The sequence below is a fragment of the Acromyrmex echinatior genome, chromosome 6 (assembly GCF_024713525.1).
Source record: "Acromyrmex echinatior isolate Ae372 chromosome 6, ASM2471352v2, whole genome shotgun sequence".
Taxonomy (NCBI): domain Eukaryota; kingdom Metazoa; phylum Arthropoda; class Insecta; order Hymenoptera; family Formicidae; genus Acromyrmex; species Acromyrmex echinatior.
The window spans coordinates 8,763,041-8,782,618 of NC_141857.1; the positions used below are offsets into that span (position 1 = coordinate 8,763,041).

Sequence of the window (19,578 nt, forward strand, 5' to 3'; positions counted from 1 at the left end):
TATAATTGTAATGGCGTCGAACGAGAGAAATATTAGGAAATAATTATAATTAATTATATTGTATTTATAAGTAATTATATTTCCGATACACAAATTAAAAATAATATAACGACTTTATCTAAAATGTTGAATCATTACAACAAAGACTTCAAGTAAAAGTTGCAGATATTGTATCTTGTAATCTATCACTTCAGCATATAAAATGTAAGTGTATCCGTATGTTCGTGGAATTTTAGAGTGAATAATGTTTTATAAAATTACACACTTTTATCACTTCTTTGTTATTTGAAAGAAACAATAAAAGAAACATAATTAGATATTTGTACTATTGAAATCGTATTATAAAAAGACTCATGTAAGTTATTTCACTTATAATATCTTCTCTTATTCAGTCTTATTTACGATGATGAATTTCATGATGATTACAGGTGTTAGAGACTTTTATTTTCTATTAATGGCAGATGTGTTTTCTTGAGAGAGGGGGGAGGGGGAGGGAGGGAGGGAAGGAAGGAGGGAAGGAGAGAGGGAAAAGGGAAGGAGGAGGGAGGAAGGGAGAGGGAGGGAGAGAGAGAGGGAGGATTCTGAATTTTAGAATATAATAACAATATATTTGTTTGACATATTTGTTTGACAATATATTTGTTTGGTAGATAAGAAATATTGTCCTTTTATGGAGAAATGTTACTGAAAAAATCCGATTTATTTGGATGAAATGTTAAAATATTCCCATTGTAATTATTTGTATTCCTCAATTGTATGTAATTAATAATTATATCATTATTGATTATGTCATGTAATTATATCATTTAGTTAATAACTGTTATTTTAATTTCAGTGGAGAAATAACTGATAGGCAACTGAATAATATAAATAATATATCAGAAATGCTTTATTTTACGAGTAATGATTGTTCTCTCTCTCTCTCTCACACACACACACACACACACACACACACACACACACACACACACAATGGCCAATCCAACAACTTGAAAATTGTGATAGATTGGGGAAAGACAAAACAGAGACAATTATCCACAAAAGTACACTTAATTTATTCAATAGATGTAGTACAGATATATTTTGGAACATCGCAATAATCATACAATATTTTAAGATGATCTCATATATTCAGAAAAATATCTAGCAGTCACACAAGTGTCTAATGTATCTATGGATGTCTTATGGATATCTTACAATTGGATAATGTCTAGAAGATTAAAAAACATGTTTACCTCCCCCTCTTAGTAGAATGTAAAGAAATTTAAAGAGATATTATTCCGGGACTTATAAATTATGAGTTTCCTGCGTTATATGACTTAGACTCCTAACTGAAATATAAGGTAATAAAAATATTCATAAAGATGCATTGTATCCAAACTCGACATTATACAATCTTTTGATTTCATATTTAAAATAAATATAAAACTTAGTTAATGAAATAGTCGTCAAATAATAGATCAATAAATTTTTTATTTAAATATAAAATGAATTATATTAATTATTATATCATAAAAACGGCTATTAAATTAAAAGACTATACTACATAAGTATTGTAAAAACTTATATTTTTATATTATTATTATTGTAACAATTAAAGAATTATAGTTTTGCAATGTTTGTGGAATATTACAAGCATATTACTGACATTTTGCATATTGTTAATTTACATTTCTGTAATATCTCTGCAATGTTATATTGGCTGTCGTAACAAACTTGCGATCGACTTGCAACTAATGTAGAACCGGCTTTACGCGAATCAGCGAGTTGCGAATTAATCAGATTTCAATAAAGGCTGAACGTGTTTTTATTTTTTTTTTTTTTTTTACATGCCCTATAATCTCGACGCAAAATCCAAAATGTATAAATTTTAATAAGATTCAGATCATCGTCCCAGAATTTCATTTCTTTTTTATATTTTTGCCATCAGATGGCATTTGAAGAGATTTGTTTTTTTTAGCTGAATTTAGCTGAATTGATTGACTGTACATACATACTAGTATAGCTTAAAGTTTTATTATCAGAGAAGCGCAAACGGGTTTCGCTTACTGATTGGCTGATAGCGGCCACCAATCAAAACCGAGAATATTGAGTTTGCAAACTAAAAACGCAATGTTTAGATTATTTATTATTAAAGAATTATTACACATACAAATAAAAATTTATTAAAAGGTTCATACAAGTTTATGTTTCATTATTTTCATTTAAAAAATAATGGTGATACTATGGTGATACAAAAAATCATGATACTAAAAAATTGTATTTTCAATTCAAATATATAATTTTTCCAAAAAATATATGAAATCTCTAAATTGTGTCAATTACAAACATAATATATATTTTATTCAAACATTGTCATACTACTTTTTTTAAAAAATAAAATCGAAAAAACTATATTTCAAATTTATTATAAACTTTCTTAAAAATAAAATTTAAAATAGTACATATATTTTTATTCTCATTTAAAGAATTTCTTTTTCTGTTCCCACTCAAATGACTTCCCATCATATATTTTTCTATTTCAACTCAGTAAAATTTAATTACAAAGAATTAAAAGGATAAAAATATAAACTTAAAAAATTTATTTCAAATAAAAAAATTTTACAGTAAAAAAACTTATGTTAGTGCTGCTACACGCTTAACAATATAAAATACATGATATTACGACAAAATTATCTTCTAACGTAAAATACAAACGTAAAAATTAATATTATTAGTATAAAGGATACATTTCGTTACTGCTCGTATGTGTGTAAAGCAAAAACAAAAACAATAACGGAGGTCAAATATTAAAAACCAGCAAACCTTGATGACTAATAAAATTAATTATATATTAATTTATAAAAGTGTATAGACAGTGGGCGTTTCGACTTAACTTAGTTTTTTCAACCGTGAACGAATTGCAAATTACAAGCGCATGATCTTAACAATAACAGTTATGGGGAAAAAACATAATTTATAGTAATTTATAGTAATTTATAGTCATTGTGTTTTAACATAATGCGCTTATAATTTACAATTTATTCATTAAAGAAGAGCTACAATTTTGATCAAAATCAGTGAAGAGCAGAGCATAGCCTCTACTTGTAAGTCGAAACTTGTACCGTGAGTCTATACACTTTCATAAATTAATTAATAATTAATTTTATCGGTGACTCAAGTTTGCTTGTTTAAAGATATATTGTGATAGAAAATACTTTGTGCAAACCTTATCGATATTTATATCTTTCCTTTATTATTCCTTTGTTATTACTTTGTTATTATATAGCAAGCGATATCATACCGATCCTATATATACACAGATATCTCACGACATTATATTGGAATACCTTAGATATTACTTACTTAGTCGTCTTTCGGACTGCATTTAGAAATCTGGAACAACTTAGGATTTTTTCAAAATAAAGTGTGCTGTGGTAGTTACAATAGTTGGTAGTTAATTCACTAAAATAAAATTTTTGTGTTATTGCTATTCAAGTACTAAAAAGATTTGAAGGAAAAATAAAAGGACAAAAATCAATAGGAGAGGCGAGATAAATTCAAGCAAATGGATAGCAGATCTCAGGCACTTTCTACAATTTTGACCGACAAAGAACATGAGAGTTCGCATTCTGACAAGGTTAGTGTAATGAAGAATGAGTTTATTAAATTGTAAAAAATAAATGCAATAAATATAAATTTTTTTTATTAGACAAGAAAAAAAAATCAGGAGGCATCAGCTGGCACTTCCGATACGGAAAAAATGAGACAGATGAGCACAGAAAGCAATGATTTCACAAACAATAGTCAACAAAATATCGACGATTCTCGCAGTTTAAAAAACAGTGAAGAAGATTCAAGTTCAATAACTTCTACAATGGAAAATCTCATGCATGCAGATCAAATGTTTGATTCCGCAAAGTCAAGGAAGGAAGTTAGAGAAATGGCTATTCAGAAGATGAAACAAATTGGCTACGCAGTAATGATTGCGAAAGCAAGAAAGTTTGCGAAGAAATATGCTGCTTCAGCACCTTACCATTTATTTTTCACGAGAGTCAAAAATTCCAACGAGACTCATAATCAACGGTTCTCCATAACTTTTTCTGAGATTCTCGACCGTAGTCTTGGAGAAATTGTTAACAGTCTTCATTTAACTTTTATGGTAGATGTCACATGGTTGTATTTGCAGTATTTGTTGGCTGGCCAACGTACCGACATGACAATTCTGTGCAAACATAGAATATGTCATGAAGAATTAAATATATGTCATGAAAACGTTATAATAGAGATAGTCGGCCAGCTCGATCAATATTCTAGTCATCATGCGAACATCATGATCTTGCAATATAAAAATGGGATTAGGGTGATTGTCTCTACTGCTGGCTTGTATTCTATCGATTGGGAAAACAGGACACAAGGGTCCGTTAAATACACTTATAGATATTTCTTATTGAAATATGTCTTTGTCTATAAACATCTTTTTATTATGTCCTGATTAGATTGTGGATCTCGCCTCATCTGCCTTACCTGCCAGAATCCGCAAAGCCAAGTGATGGGGAATCTCCAACGGGTTTTAAAAAGGATCTCGAGCGTTATCTGAGTAAATATAAGCAACCGGCTTTAACGCAGTGGATACGTGCAGTGCAGATGGCGGATTTTTCTGATGTAAATGTATTTCTCGTCGCTTCTGTTCCCGGAATTTATAAAGCTGACGAAGCCGACTTTTGGGGATACAGGAAATTGGCACACGTTCTATCGCGTTATGCCACGCTGCCGCGAAATGAACAGTGGCCTATAGTCGCACAAAGTTCTGGTGTAGGCTGCTTTGGTTTGTTCAAAAATTGGTTGTTGAAAGACATAATTTGGAGTATGTCGGAGATGACTTCTAAAGCTTCAAAGAATCATCCACAATTTCAGTTTATTTATCCGTCAATAGAGAATTATAAGCAAAGCTTTGATTATCAATGTTTAATTACTCCTTTGACGTACAGTGCAGAAAATCATTCTAAACAACAGTGGCTAGAATCATATTTATAGTAAGTTACAATTGTTTATTTTTACTTCATTTGAATATTTACAATTGTTTATTTTTACTTTATTTGAATATTTACGCTTATGTTTTTACGTCTTAATCTGTTTCTTCTACAGCTAGATTTTTACATTTATTTCTTAATTTTTGTAGTCAATGGAAAGCTACGCGAACAGGACGAGATCGTGCGATGCCTAATATTAAATCCTACACAAGGATTTCTCCTGATTTGAAAAAAATTCCCTGGTTTTTGCTTACCAGCGCAAATCTGAGTAAAGCCGCATGGGGATCAACCAAACAATACAAAGGTTATAGTATAGGAAACTACGAGGCCGGCGTCCTATTCATACCAAAATTTATCGTAGGCACCATTTTATTATTTTATTAATTTTCATCATATTAATGCTATTAATGGACACATTATGGAAATATGTTTAAGGCATATGTTTTAGTAGATTAATATTAATTATTACATCTCAAACTTGTTTGTATTTAGACTGGGACAACAACATTTCCTGTTGGGGAAGAAAAAAATACAGGCGTTCCAGTATTTCCGATTCCATACGATCTTCCATTAACGCAATATGAATCGGATGATAGTCCTTTCGTCGACGAATTTGTCTAGACTGAATGTAATATTTCAAATCATGATGCTAGTGTTCTTTATCCGTTTTAAATGAGGGTGAAATATTTTTACATCCATGTTTGTATTGTACATTATTAGCTGAAGGAATGGGGCGCCGATAAATCAATTTATTCTTATATTTCATATTGTAATAAGGATTGGGAACGTTACTTTATAAAAAGTAGCGTTACTGTAATCGTTACTTTTTGTAAAAAATAACGTTATTAATCGTTACTAATTGTTACTAATTTTAAAATTCCTGAGTAGTCACAGCCATATTGAATTATAACGTCGGAAGCGAGAAATGACACGTTAATTTTTATTACATGCCATTTATAAATAAAGACAATTTGAATAAAACAAAATGATGAAATTGTTTTAAAACATTTATAAAAATGAAATGGACGAAAACTGTGTTTATCCCCTCTGATAGTCAGTAAATAATCGTAAATAGTGGTAAAGGCATGTAAAAGGAAAATAAGCTATGTATGCGCATTGAATAAAAACACTTCATGTATCTTTCATCACTTTTTACGATTATTTATTGATTGTCAGGAGGGATAAGCATAGTTTTTGCCCATTTTTACAAATATTTTAAAGTAATTTCATCATTTTGTTTTATTCAAATTGTTTTTATTTATAAATGGCACGTAATAAAAATTAACGTGTCATTTCTCGCTTCTGTCGTCACATTTAATATGACTGTAATGACTACTCAAGAGTTTTAAAAAGTAATACATTGCCGTTATCATTATTTAGAGGGTAACGATTTACTTGTTTGTAACGTTAAAGTAAGATATTAGATATAATATTAGATATTAGATATTAGATTAATAATTACATTATTTAATAATCAATATTAATTATAACAATTAATATTAAAATTTATAATTTTAATAGCGATTTCGATTGGAAACACTGGTGCATATTTAAAACTGTTGTACACTGTAAAATGTTAATTTTTCGAATTTCTCTATTATTTCGTAGCACGTCGCAACATTTGAAAATGATTGAAATTGTAAATAAACATTTTTGGTGTAATAAATCACATTATTATAATTAATCTAACCTATAAAACTGAATTGTTTTATTACACAATTTTTGTACAATCTTTCCTCAATTTTAATATTCGTTTTTTTTAACGTTTTATCGGGTATATTCCCATACAGCACAAAATACTAAAAAATAATGGAAAGAGATTTTTTTTAAGTTGTCTTTCCAACAAAAAAAAAGATATCTAAAAGATGACGAAAAAATATCAGTTTTAGATTGTCTTTTCAGCTAGACGATAAGATGTCTATAAGACATCTTTTAGTTTTGTTGAAAAAAATAATTTAAAAAAGACATCTTTCCATGGTTATCATTTTCACAAAGCAAAAAGTGATTAGTTTGATTAAAAGATATCTTTTCCTACTGCCAGAAAGACAACATGAAAACTTTCCGTTGTTACCCATATAGCACCGAAAGTTTATTGTGAATAATGACTGTTGATTACAATTTTCAATTATTTATTCTCGAGAAATTCCAATAAGAAGATAGAGAATAATAAATTACTACAAAGACATTTTATCTTATACATATATCAACGATTGTGAATTCACTTTCACAAAAAATAAGTAAATAACGATAGAAAACAATAATATTTTTATTTAAATATAAAAAGTAAGAAGACTGTGATAGAAAATGATAACGATTTGTGCAAACCTCATCGATTCTTATATCTTTCCTTTGTTATCGTTAGTATTACGTAGCAAGAACGATATCATACAGATTCTATATATATATATATATATATATATATATATATATATATATATATGTGTATATAGATATTTTATTGGAATATCCTAGATATTATTTACTCAGTCGTCTTTCAGACTGCATTTAGAAATGTGGAACAATTCTTTCGAGATAAATTGTGCTGTGGTTATGATAATTGGTAGTTAATTCACACACATTGTAACACAATTTTTGTTCAACTGCTACATCAAGTACTAAAGGAGATTTGAAGAAAAAAATAAAAAAAACATAAAAATCGATAGTACAGGAGAAGCAAGACAAATTTAAGCAAATGGACAAAGGAGCTCAGGTATTTTCTATAATTTTAAATGAAAAAGAACATAAGAGTTCGAAAAGTGACAAGGTTAATGTAATGAAGAATCACTTTATGAAGTTTAAATTATGAAAAATACGTAATAAGTATACACTTTTTTATTAGACAAGAAAGAAAAGTCGGGAGGAATCAGAAGATAGCACTTTCGATATAGAAAAAACGAGACAGATGAGCACAGAAAGCAATGATTTCACAAACAATGGTCAACAAAATATCGGCGATTCTCAAAGCAGTTTAAAAAACAGTGAAAAAGATTCAAATTCAATAACATCTAGAATGGAATATTTCATGCATAAGTATCAAGTTTTTGATTCCAAAAAGTTAAGGAAAGAAGCTAGAAAAATGGCTATTCGGATAATGAGACAAATTGGGTATGCAGTAATGGTTGTGGAACCAGAAAGGTTTGCGACGAAATATGCTTCTTCAGCACCTTATCATTTATTTTTCACTAGAGTCGAAAATTCCGAAGAGACTTATAATCAACAATTCTCCATAACTTTCTCTGAGATTCTCGACCGTAGTCTTGGAGAAATTGTTAACAGTCTTCATTTAACTTTTACCGTAGATGTCGGGTGGTTATATTTGCAGTATCTGTTGGCTGGTCAACGTACCGACATGACAATTCTGTACAAATATAGAGTATGTCCGTGTCATGAAGAATTAAGTAAAAACATTACTATAATACATGTAGATGGGCAACACGAGTTCTCGAGTCATCATGCGAACATCATGATCCTGCAATATAGTAATGGGATTAGAGTAGTTGTTTCTACTGCTGCCTTATATTCTGACGATTGGAAAAACAGGACACAAGGGTCCGTTAAATACGCTTATAGATATTTCTTATTGAAATATATCTTTGTCTATAAACATCTTTTTATTATGTGTTGATTAGATTGTGGATTTCGCCTCATCTGCCTTATCTGCCAGAATCCGCAAAGCCTAGTGATGGGGAATCTCCAACGGGTTTTAAAAAGGATCTCGAGCGATATCTGAGTAAATATGAGCAACCGGCTTTAACGCAGTGGATACGTGCAGTGCAGATGGCGGATTTTTCTGACGTAAATGTGTTTCTCGTCGCTTCTGTTCCTGGAATTCACAAAGGTTACGAAGACGACTTTTGGGGATACAGGAAATTGGCACATGTTCTATCGTGTTATGTCACGCTGCCGCGAAATGAACAGTGGCCTATAGTCGCACAAAGTTCTGGTGTAGGCTGCTTTGGTTTGTTCGAAAATTGGTTGGAAGACATAATTTGGTGTATGTCGAAGGAAACTTCTAAAGATTCAAATAATTATCCACATTTTCAGTTTATTTATCCATCAATAGCGAATTATAAGCAGAGCTTTGATTTTCGAGTTTTAAGTACCCCCTTGTCGTACAATACAGAAAATCATTTTAAACAACAGTGGCTAGAATCATATTTATAGTAAGTTACAATTGTTTATCCCATACATATATATATTAAAAATATATACCAACAAAGGAAATGAAAAATTAATAACATATATATTATTATATAATAACCTGCACTTAAACGCTCAGGATTTCTACCTCAATAAGTAATTAAAAAAAAGGCACTATTCTAATTTCAAATATTAAATAAAATTATTTATCTTTACTTTATTTGAATATTTACAATCGTTTATTTTTATTTTATTTAAATATTTACGCTTATGTTTTTACATCTTAGAAGTAATCCGTTTATTTTATAGCTAGAATTTTACATTTATTTCTTAATTTTTGTAGTCAATGGAAAGCTAAGCGAACAGGACGAGATCGTGCGATGCCTAATATTAAATCCTACACAAGGATTTCTCCTGATTTGAAAAAAATTCCCTGGTTTTTGCTTACCAGCGCAAATCTGAGTAAAGCCGCATGGGGATCAAACAAACAATACGATTATAGTATAGGGAACTACGAGGCCGGCGTCCTATTCATACCAAAATTTATCGTAGGCATTATATTATTATTTAGTAAATTAATTTCTGACATATCAACGTTATTAAAGAATATATTATAGAGTAGAGAATATATTAAAGAATATATTAAAGAGTATATTATAGAGATATATTTAAGACATGTATTTTAGTCGGTTAATATTAATTACTACACTTCAAACTCGTTTGTATTTAGACTGGGACAACAACATTTCCTATTGGAGGAGAAGAAGATACAGGCGTTCCAATGTTTCCGATCCCATATGATCTTCCATTAAGCCAATATGAATTTGACGATAGTCCTTTCGTCGACGAATTTGTTAACTTTCTAAGATTTAGGCGTGCAGGCAGGAAATGAAAAATGTTCTAGTGCAAGATAAAAATGTCCCACATTGTTTACATGAAAGCATTAGATTTATATAATAAAAATGAAAGTATTAATGCAATTTGCACTATTCACTATTAAGAATATTCTTAATTAAAGATAATGATGATATAAAATGTTTTTGTATGTAAGCTTACTATAGCTTATATGTAAATAAAAATAATTTCTTGGTTTGTAACTAAGCAGATTGTGGAAATACAATTAAATATGTACAGGGTTGGCCATATTCGACGGAAAGATCTGGGCAACACTGTAACTTTTGACAGAGATGTTAGATCGAGTAACGACGTTTCCCATGATTGAAAAAAAAAACATCTTTCCATCGAATATGGCCAACCCTGTACATATTTAATTGTATTTCCACAATCTGCTTAGTTAGCTGTATATGTAGTTATAGGAATGATAATATGACAATACATTTTGCACTATGTATTATTATATATTTAATAGCAATAGGCAAAGAATTACTGTTATATTACGTAATATTACTAAAATTTGGATAATTACAGAAAATATTCAAAATATCCTGCTATTTACGTAATTTTTCATAAAATAAAATATATTTACACAATAAAAGTAAATTTATATAATTTTTGTAGAATTATATAATTCCTTTAAAATTGCATGATTTTTTAGGGAAGGCTCCGATTGCACACATCGCATATTGCACACATGCATTGCTAGTTGACCAATTTAAAAAGAAAATATTATCATTGGTAAAGCAGTGAGAAAGTGAAAAATTACTAAGCACCAGCTGATATGTGTGGTGTGCAATCGGGATAATAGATAAACGGGATCTTTCCATTTTTTATATTATTTATAGAACTAATCATATAATTTTTATATCTATTATATGTATAAATTTATAAAATTTTTTTATAGTGTGAGTAGCTTGTGTCGTATCATGTTTAATAGTGTGCAAAGTAACAATAAAAAAAACTGTAAAATTCGTTACTATTATCAAAAAGATGTAACTTTGTTACCGTTACAGTTATCAAAGAAAAAAGTAACGCAGTTATCAGTAAAGTTAGCAAAAAAGTAACTTGTAATTGTAACTTCGTTACAAGTAAACGAGTTAAATACTTCCATTCCTTAAACAGGATATAATGATGTACCGTGTCATATGTGTTTCCTGTTAGAAGGCACCCATCAATAACAGGGCACGCGTACTTACAATTGTTGAATCCGCTGAACGCAGCTAATGTCGCAGGAATACTGTTTCTAGTCGTCGACAATCATATAATTAGAAACAGTATCTCTACGACATTGACTACCTGCGACTATTGTAGATGAGGCTTGAAGGAGCATGACAGTGTCTTGCGTCTGTCTTGTTATTAGCTGTGCTTGTCTTCGAGATATTACCATATCTCCAGAATGACTATCGTGATGCGAATGATTTTCTTTGATTATTACTTATTTTCGCATAGAGTATCTTCAATTTTTATTTTTGTCAGAGAAGAAACTCATTTCTTTAAAGAATCGAGTGTTAGTTTATTTCTTGACAAATATTTCTGGATATCGCTCAAATTACAAAGAATTTCCGTCAAATACATATTTTTTATTCACTTATTTTTTGTAACTTTCAATAGATTCAATAGATTGCCCGAATCTTATGCCTTGACGGAATAATAAATCTTTTGTCGGGCATTATTTACATATCGCGTTGTGAATCATTATTTTCGATCGTTACAATGCTTGCGAATTATGATAATTCATGTGGAAGATATTGATTTTTACATTTTTCACCTTTTTATAGTCGAGAAGGTTCATTAAATCAAGTGAATTGTGCGGTTCGAGATACCGCAAAACTCTAAAGCATGAAACGTTTCTACAATTTTATATCCTCGAGAAATTTTCGTTGTTATAATTGCAATGGCATCTAATGGAAGATATGATAGGAATTAATTATTACATTTTATTTATAAGTAATTATATATCTGATACACAAATTATAAGTAATATAGCGACTTTATCTAAAGTACTGAATCATGATTACAAAGTTCAACTTCAAAGAAATTGTAGATATCGCATATCGTTTATCACTTCGGTATGTAAAAATGTAATATACGCGTTTATTAGTGGAATCTTAAAGTGAATAATATTTTGCAGAATCATACACATTTATTGTTTCTTTCTTATTTAAAAGAAACAAAGAAATCCATAATTAAACATTTATACTATCAAAATCAGACTTGTAAGTTATTTCACTCATAATATTCAATTTATTTGATGATTTCGACGATAAATTCTATGATGATTACAGATGTTAAAAGGTTTTTATTTTTTATTAATTATATTCTAGGTATATTTTCTCAAGAGAGAAAGATTCTGGATTTTAGAACAATAAACATATTTATTTGACATTGCAGAAAAGAGAATATTGTCTTTTTATGGAAAAATCTTACCAGAAAAATTTATTTGCAAAACCTATTTATTTCAATAAAACCGAAGTTATAAAACCAATTTATTTGGATGAAATATCAGAACTGTTTGTATTCCTCTATTATACGTAATTAATAATTACATCATTATTGATTATGTCATTACATGTAACTATATCATTTGGTTAATAACTGTTACTTTAATTTTAGTAGAGAAATAACTGATAGATAGCAGCTGAATGATATGATTAAAATATCAGAGATGGTTTATTTTATGTAAAATGATTGTTCACAGCCAATCCAACAACTGGAAACGGTGATAGATTGAGGAAGGATAAAACAGGGATAACCATAGTACACTTAATTTATTTAGTAGATGTAGTATAGATAATTTGGAACATCGCAATCACCATAAAGTATATATTTTAAGATAGCCTCATATTCGGTAAACATTTAGCAAACGCACATACAAATAATTTAATGTATTTAATGTGTACGATATCTTACGGATATCTTATAATTAGATAATGTCTAGAGGATTAAAAAAACACGCTTACCCCCCCCCCCCCCCCCCGCCCCACTAGGATATAAAGAAATTTAAGGAAATCCCATTCTGAAACTTATGAATCCTAGAATCGTGAGATTCGTGCATTATATGATCTATATCATTTTCATACTGATTGTGAGATACAAGATGATAATAATATTCATAAAGTTTTGTGTGTTTATTAAATCATTACCCAGATAATAAGCTAATAAATAATATCAGTTTGTTACCTGGGTAGTAATGTACTTAAAAGAGCAAACTTGGAGTGTTAATTACATCTCATTAAATATCAAATATTCTGCACTAAAAGATTTCTATCTATTGATGAATTGAAAATCGCTCTATTAGATGTCCCGGTAAACAAAATTTCATACATGAATATGAATAAATATGTATAAACATATAATATTCATAATGAATAAAAAGTAATTTTACAAAAGAAAGAGGATATATAAATATGTATGGACATATTTCATATATGATTATATATGTTTATAAACATTTGTGTATATTTATTAGGTGTTGGAATTAATTCGTAGCGTTACAAGTGATGGGAAGTACTTTCATTAATGTATTTTTTAATGCTCATGTGAAATAAATAACATTCTTTCATTAAAAACGCTACGAATTAATTCCAACACCTAATATATAATATATATTTATACATATTAATGTATAACAAATTTTTTACCGCGTCTCGTTGATTCAAAGTAGAATTTATCAATAAAACAATAAATATTGATGCACTCCCAAAGTGATTTAAAATCAAAGGTAGCCATTATGAACGTTAATTATTATTTGATATTTAATTCGATAACACTCCAGAATTTTAGGATTTAACTAGCAATTACATAATTTTTCAATGTTATAATTTAATATTATAAAAAAATGAACAATTTGTACATATATATATATTACACAATGATAATATTATTGACAAAACAATATTAAATAAGAATCAGCAAATTCCTATTTGGATTTCTTTCGTAATTATATACAAATTATTAATTCTGCAAAAATATCAACAAGAAGATAGAGAATAAATTACAACAAGAATATTTTTTATCATACACATATATCAATGATTGTGAATTCATTTTTACTAAAAAAATAAATAAAAAAATGATAGAAAACGATAAAATTTTTATTTAAAGATCAAAAGTAAAACGACATATTATGATAGAAAATGATAACGCTTTGTGTGTAAATCTTATCGATTCTAATATCTTTTCTTTGTTGTTGTTACTACTATATAACAAGCGATATCATACCGATCCTATCTATACACAGATATTTCACGATATTTTATTGGAATATCCTAGATATTATTTACTCAGTCGTCTTTCGGATTGCATTTGGAAATCTGGAACAACTTAATAGGATTCTTTTAGGATAAATTGTACTGTGTGGTAGTCATGATAATTGGTAGTTAATTTACTAAAACACAATTTTTCTCAATTGTTACATAAAGTACTAAAGAAGATTTGAATGAAAAATAAAAAGACATAAAAATCAGTAGCACAGGAAAAACAAGATAAATTTAAGCAAATGGACGAAGGAGCTCAGGCAATTTCTACAGTTTTGATCAGCAAAGAACATGAAAGTTTGGAACATGACAAGGTTAGTGTAATAAAGAATGGGTTTACGAACTTTAAATTGTGAAAAATAAATGCAATAAGTATAAATTTTTTTATTAGAAAAAAAAGGAAAGTCGGGAGGCACCAGAAGATAGCACTTCCGATACAGAAAAAACGAGACAGATGAGCATAGAAAACAATGATTTCACAAACAATAATCAGCAAAATATCGATGATTCTCAAAACAGTTTCAAAAACAGTCAAGAGGATTCAAATTCAATAACATCTGGAATGGAACATCTCATACATACGTGTCAAGTTTTTGATTCCAAAAAATTAAGGAAGAAAGCTAGAAGAATGGCTATTCAGATGATGGAACAAATTGGCTACACAGTAATGGTTGTGACACCAGGAAAGTTTGCGAAGAAATATGCTTCTTCAGCGCCTTACCATTTATTTTTCACGAGAATTGAAAATTCCAAAGAGACTTATAATCAACAGTTCTCCATAATTTTCTCTGAGATTCTCGACCGTAGTCTTGGAGAAATTGTTAACAGTCTTCATTTAACTTTTAGGGTAGATGTCACATGGTTGTATTTACAGTATTTGTTGGCTGGCCAATGTACCGACATGACAATTCTGTGCAAACGTAAAACACGTATTCATGAGAAATTAAGTGAAAACATTACTATAATAAAGGTAGACGGGCACGAGTTCTCAAGTCATCACACGAACATCATGATTCTGCAATATAAAAATGGGATTAGAGTGATTGTCTCTACTGCTGGCTTATATTCTGCTGAATGGGAAAACAGGACACAAGGGTCCGTTAAATACACTTAGATATTTGTATTTCTTATTGTTAGTCGTATGATTTTTGTTTATAAACGTCTTTCTATTATGTTCTGATTAGATTGTGGATTTCGCCTCATCTGCCTTATTTGCCAGAATCTGCACATCCTAGTGATGGGGAATCTTCAACGGGTTTTAAAAAAGATCTCGAGCGATATCTGAGTAAATACGATCAACCGGTTTTGACGCAATGGATATGTACAGTACGGAGAGTAGATTTTTCAGATGTAAACGTGTTTCTCGTCGCTTCTGTTCCTGGAATTCACAAAAGTTACGAAATCAATTTTTGGGGATGCAAGAAATTAGCGTACGTCCTATCACGTTATGTCACATTGCCGTCAAATGAACAGTGGCCTATAGTCATACAGAGTTCTGGTGTAGGCAACTTTGGTTCAACCATCGAAAGTTGGTTATTGAGAGACATAATTCGGTGTATGTCGAAGGAGACTTCTATAGGTTTAAAGAATCATCCACAGTTTCAGTTTATTTATCCGTCAATAGAGAATTATAAGCAAAGCTTTGATTGTCAAGATTTAATTACTTCCTTGACGTACAGTGTAGAAATACATTCTAAGCAGCAGTGGCTAGAACAATATTTATAGTAAGTTACAAGTCATTTATTTTTATTTTATTTATTTTTATTTTATTCAAATATTTACGGTCATGTTTTTACATTTTAGCAATCCATTGTTTTTACAGCTACAATTTTACATTTATTTCTTAATTTTTATAGTCAATGGAAAGCTAAGCGAACAGGACGAGATTGTGCGATGCCTGGTATTAAATCTTACACAAGGATTTCTCCCGATTCGAAAAGAGTTCCCTGGTTTTTGCTCACCAGCGCAAATCTGAGCAAAGCCGCATGGGGATTAATCAAACGATATGAAGGTTATTCTATAGGAAACTACGAAGCTGGCGTCCTATTCATACCAAAAGTTATCGTAAGCATCACATTATTATTTTAATAATTTTTGTCATATTTATGGATATATATATTGAAGGAGAAGATGCTATTATGGCATTCCAGTTACATTCTACACAATATCTTTGTAAATAATCAATATTTAAGTTTAAAACTTGACAATTACATTTGTGAAAGTGTTGTTGAATCGATTCTGGACTCAAAGTTATAAAATATTTATTACTTAGGATACTTTTAATAAAAATAAAAATGTGGCGACATTGCATAATGACTCGAAGAAAAGCATGGATGATACTGTGACCTTTCAAAAAATAGTCTTAGAATATTAATTTTGTTTAAAAACAGTATTTAGTTACAAAATTAACAAAAAAGTAAAACATTTTAAAATGTATGCAAATGAATGTATATACATTCGCATAATTTGTGCATATAAGCTATTCAGTACTAAAAAATAGTATTCTCTCTCTCTCTCTCTCTCTCTCTCTCTCTCGCTATATAATAGTGGAGATATTAAGGGAGGACCGCAATATATACACTGGCCATAATACCACCTTTTCTTCTATGCAAATGTGTTTAAGGTTTTATAATATTAATTATTACATCTCACTTGTTTATATTTAGACTGGAACAGCGACATTTCCTATTGGGGAAGAAGAAGATGCAGCTGTACCAACATTTCCGATCCCATATGATCTTCCATTAAGTCGATATGATTCGGACGATAGTCCTTTCATCAATGAATTTATCGACTCTCTAAACGAAATGTAATATTTCAATTGATAGTACTAGTATTTTTTATCTATTTTAAATGATAAAATATTTTAGCATCCGTGTTTGTATTGTACATTTATTGGTTGAGGGAACGAGGTGCTGGTAAACCAATTTATTTTGATTTACATTGGAGTCGATAACTTTATAAAAAAGTTATTTCAAGTTATTTTTTAAAAAATACGCGTTACTCTTATCATTACTTTTTGAAAAAAAATAATATTATCGCTACTTGTTACTAATTTTAAAAAGTTATTAATTTTAATACGTTATCATTATTTAGAAGATGATTTGTTATTTGTTCAAGAATTTAAAGTTCGAAATGTTTCTACAACTTCATCTCTCGTAAATGTTTGTTATTATATTATATTAGAATAGCATCTCGAACGGAATCAACAGAAGTGTTAGAACCTAATTATTAATTATGTAATTAATGACGTTTTATTTAGTTAATTACATTTCTGATATATAAATTATAGATAATGCGGCGATCTTATCTGAAGCACTGAGTCATGACTATGAAGTTTCAGCTCTTAAGCACTAAGCATGTTGCTTATCTCTATGCTATAAAAATGTACGGGAATACTCATATGTTCGTGGAATTCTAGAATGTGTGACATTTTGCTAAACCGTTTATCACTTTCTTGGAATTATATATAGAATGTCATGATTTGATTTACCGAACGTTATTATTGAAAAGAAATGAAGAAATTCATAGTTAGAATGCCGCCTCCTTCGTGCTGTTGAAATCAAACATTTCTCATTTAGTAAATTATTTTGGTCATAGTACTCAAACACATTCATGATGATAAATTCTATTAGTAAATTCTATAAGATTATAAATTCGTTATCCGTTAAGTCTTTGGATTGCAGTATTAAACATATTTATTTCAGGAAAAACTGTGTTCTTTTGTGAATAAATATTTATAATAAATTGTATAATTGTAATATGAATCAAGTAAATTAATATGTTTTTATTGTTTTGATTTATTAGGTGTTGGAATTAATTCGTAGCGTTTTTTAATGAAAGAATGTTATTTATTTCACATGAGCATTAAAAAATACATTAATGAAAGTACTTCCCATCACTTGTAAAACGCTACGAATTAATTCCAACACCTAATATAATTGAAAATTACATGTTCATACAAGTAAGTAATTACATTATTAATGTCATGATAATAAATACATACAAAAAAATACACTTAACAGTGTCATGTTCCATCAGTTGTTGATCTAATCAGACGCAATAAGAACCCACTAAGTCGTCAATGCAGTTACAGTATTGAACTTAGAGAAAGCATATCAGGCACGTTCTTTTTTCTGTCGTAATCTTACTTATATTTGCTGGCAACAACTAAACAACGTCTGATTAATGAGCTGTCTTTTTTCAAATTCAGGATTCAAACGGAAGCTTGGCATCGAGCGAACGTTTTGGTGTACATTCTAATTAATTACGTACTAATTAATGAGTACAATTAACGGAGTCCTTATTATCTTCAACGCAATCATCTGTTGTAAAATTTCTCGGGGATCGAGAGTGTTGTAAAACTTCTTTATCTTCTAATCTGTGTTTTTATTCTTTCGAAAGTAAAAGTGTTGTGCGTGCAAAATACGCAAGTGAGTATATACAATAGGTCTATTTGCGTTGCATATACTTTTTTGCATTCAGCATCTTCGTTTTTTTTTCATTTTAATGTTCAAATATATATCTAGCTTATCTTGAGTTAAAAAATTTTTGAGGATTTCAAGTAATACGAACAGATCTAATCATTTGCTCAGCGAGCAGTCTAGCCGCTTTATCAACTTGAACACGCCCATTTTCTTGACGTCGGCGAGTAGAATAGCCACTTTGTTGACTTGAAGTGTCTGTATACGCAATAAGTGTGTGTCAAAGTCTCTCGCAGTATATTCAAAAGACAAGAAAGGATACTCTACCTATTAACGATGATTGTTGTGATTTCGAGCTTTGACATTTTGACACGTTTAATAAAAAAACGTTCATATTCCTGTTAAAAAAAAAAACGTGCCTTTTATTTTCACGAGACGCGCGCGAATTTATCATACGAGTCAAAAGTGAGCGAACGTGCCGTTAGTATATCAATATTATCAAAGATTAAAATTTTGGTGGAGATATTACTTAGTATTATAGATTTGCTTAATTCACGATGGAAATACTAGAGATGCTCCATTTTGTATGTAATAATCTTTCATTTCTGGTTCAATTGAAAGTATAGCAAATGTTGCTTAGAAAAGAAAAGAAAAAACGAAACAGAGACAATCAATATCTCTAATCTATTATATTTTATTTAAGTCTATTTAAATAATTAGCGCGTGCAATTATATAATTAATATATAGTTAATAATATAATTTAATATTATAAATAATAAACAATTTGTGTGTGTGTATGTGTCTCATCATAGATACACACAATTAAGAGTTGGAAAATCTCATTTGAG

General features: G+C 29.5%; 3 protein-coding genes across 3 annotated transcripts; all 3 read left to right on the forward strand.

Moving 5' to 3' along the window:
- Positions 1–1,192: 1,192 nt before the first annotated feature.
- Positions 1,193–7,167, forward strand: LOC105154817 (tyrosyl-DNA phosphodiesterase 1). The gene is made up of 5 exons (XM_011070554.2): positions 1,193–3,619; positions 3,692–4,398; positions 4,479–5,015; positions 5,162–5,369; positions 5,505–7,167. Exons 1-5 carry the CDS (start codon positions 3,548–3,550, stop codon positions 5,631–5,633), a joined length of 1,653 nt encoding a protein of 550 aa, XP_011068856.1. The 5' UTR covers positions 1,193–3,547; the 3' UTR covers positions 5,634–7,167.
- A 322-nt stretch (positions 7,168–7,489) lies between these two features.
- On the forward strand, positions 7,490–10,861 carry LOC105154815 (tyrosyl-DNA phosphodiesterase 1). Its single transcript, XM_011070551.2, has 5 exons — positions 7,490–7,722; positions 7,852–8,561; positions 8,642–9,175; positions 9,496–9,700; positions 9,883–10,861. Exons 1-5 carry the CDS (start codon positions 7,705–7,707, stop codon positions 10,042–10,044), a joined length of 1,629 nt encoding a protein of 542 aa, XP_011068853.1. The 5' UTR covers positions 7,490–7,704; the 3' UTR covers positions 10,045–10,861.
- Positions 10,862–13,042: 2,181 nt separating this feature from the next.
- On the forward strand, positions 13,043–18,081 carry LOC105154816 (tyrosyl-DNA phosphodiesterase 1). Its single transcript, XM_011070553.2, has 6 exons — positions 13,043–14,619; positions 14,697–15,400; positions 15,490–16,029; positions 16,162–16,369; positions 16,972–17,114; positions 17,598–18,081. Exons 1-6 carry the CDS (start codon positions 14,548–14,550, stop codon positions 17,599–17,601), a joined length of 1,671 nt encoding a protein of 556 aa, XP_011068855.1. The 5' UTR covers positions 13,043–14,547; the 3' UTR covers positions 17,602–18,081.
- The last annotated feature ends 1,497 nt before the right edge of the window (positions 18,082–19,578 follow it).

Bases quoted from the DNA above. Each gene is read 5' to 3' on its own strand.
- LOC105154817 (XM_011070554.2), top strand. From the start codon at position 3,548: ATGGATAGCAGATCTCAGGCACTTTCTACAATTTTGACCGACAAAGAA. The intron at 3,620-3,691 runs GTTAGTGTAATG...TTTTTTTATTAG, and splicing joins AGAGTTCGCATTCTGACAAG to ACAAGAAAAAAAAATCAGGA. The intron at 4,399-4,478 runs GTCCGTTAAATA...TGTCCTGATTAG, and splicing joins TGGGAAAACAGGACACAAGG to ATTGTGGATCTCGCCTCATC.
- LOC105154815 (XM_011070551.2), top strand. The intron at 8,562-8,641 runs GTCCGTTAAATA...TGTGTTGATTAG, and splicing joins TGGAAAAACAGGACACAAGG to ATTGTGGATTTCGCCTCATC. The intron at 9,701-9,882 runs GTAGGCATTATA...GTTTGTATTTAG, and splicing joins TATTCATACCAAAATTTATC to ACTGGGACAACAACATTTCC.
- LOC105154816 (XM_011070553.2), top strand. From the start codon at position 14,548: ATGGACGAAGGAGCTCAGGCAATTTCTACAGTTTTGATCAGCAAAGAA. The intron at 14,620-14,696 runs GTTAGTGTAATA...TTTTTTTATTAG, and splicing joins AAAGTTTGGAACATGACAAG to AAAAAAAAGGAAAGTCGGGA. The intron at 16,370-16,971 runs GTAAGCATCACA...GTTTATATTTAG, and splicing joins TATTCATACCAAAAGTTATC to ACTGGAACAGCGACATTTCC.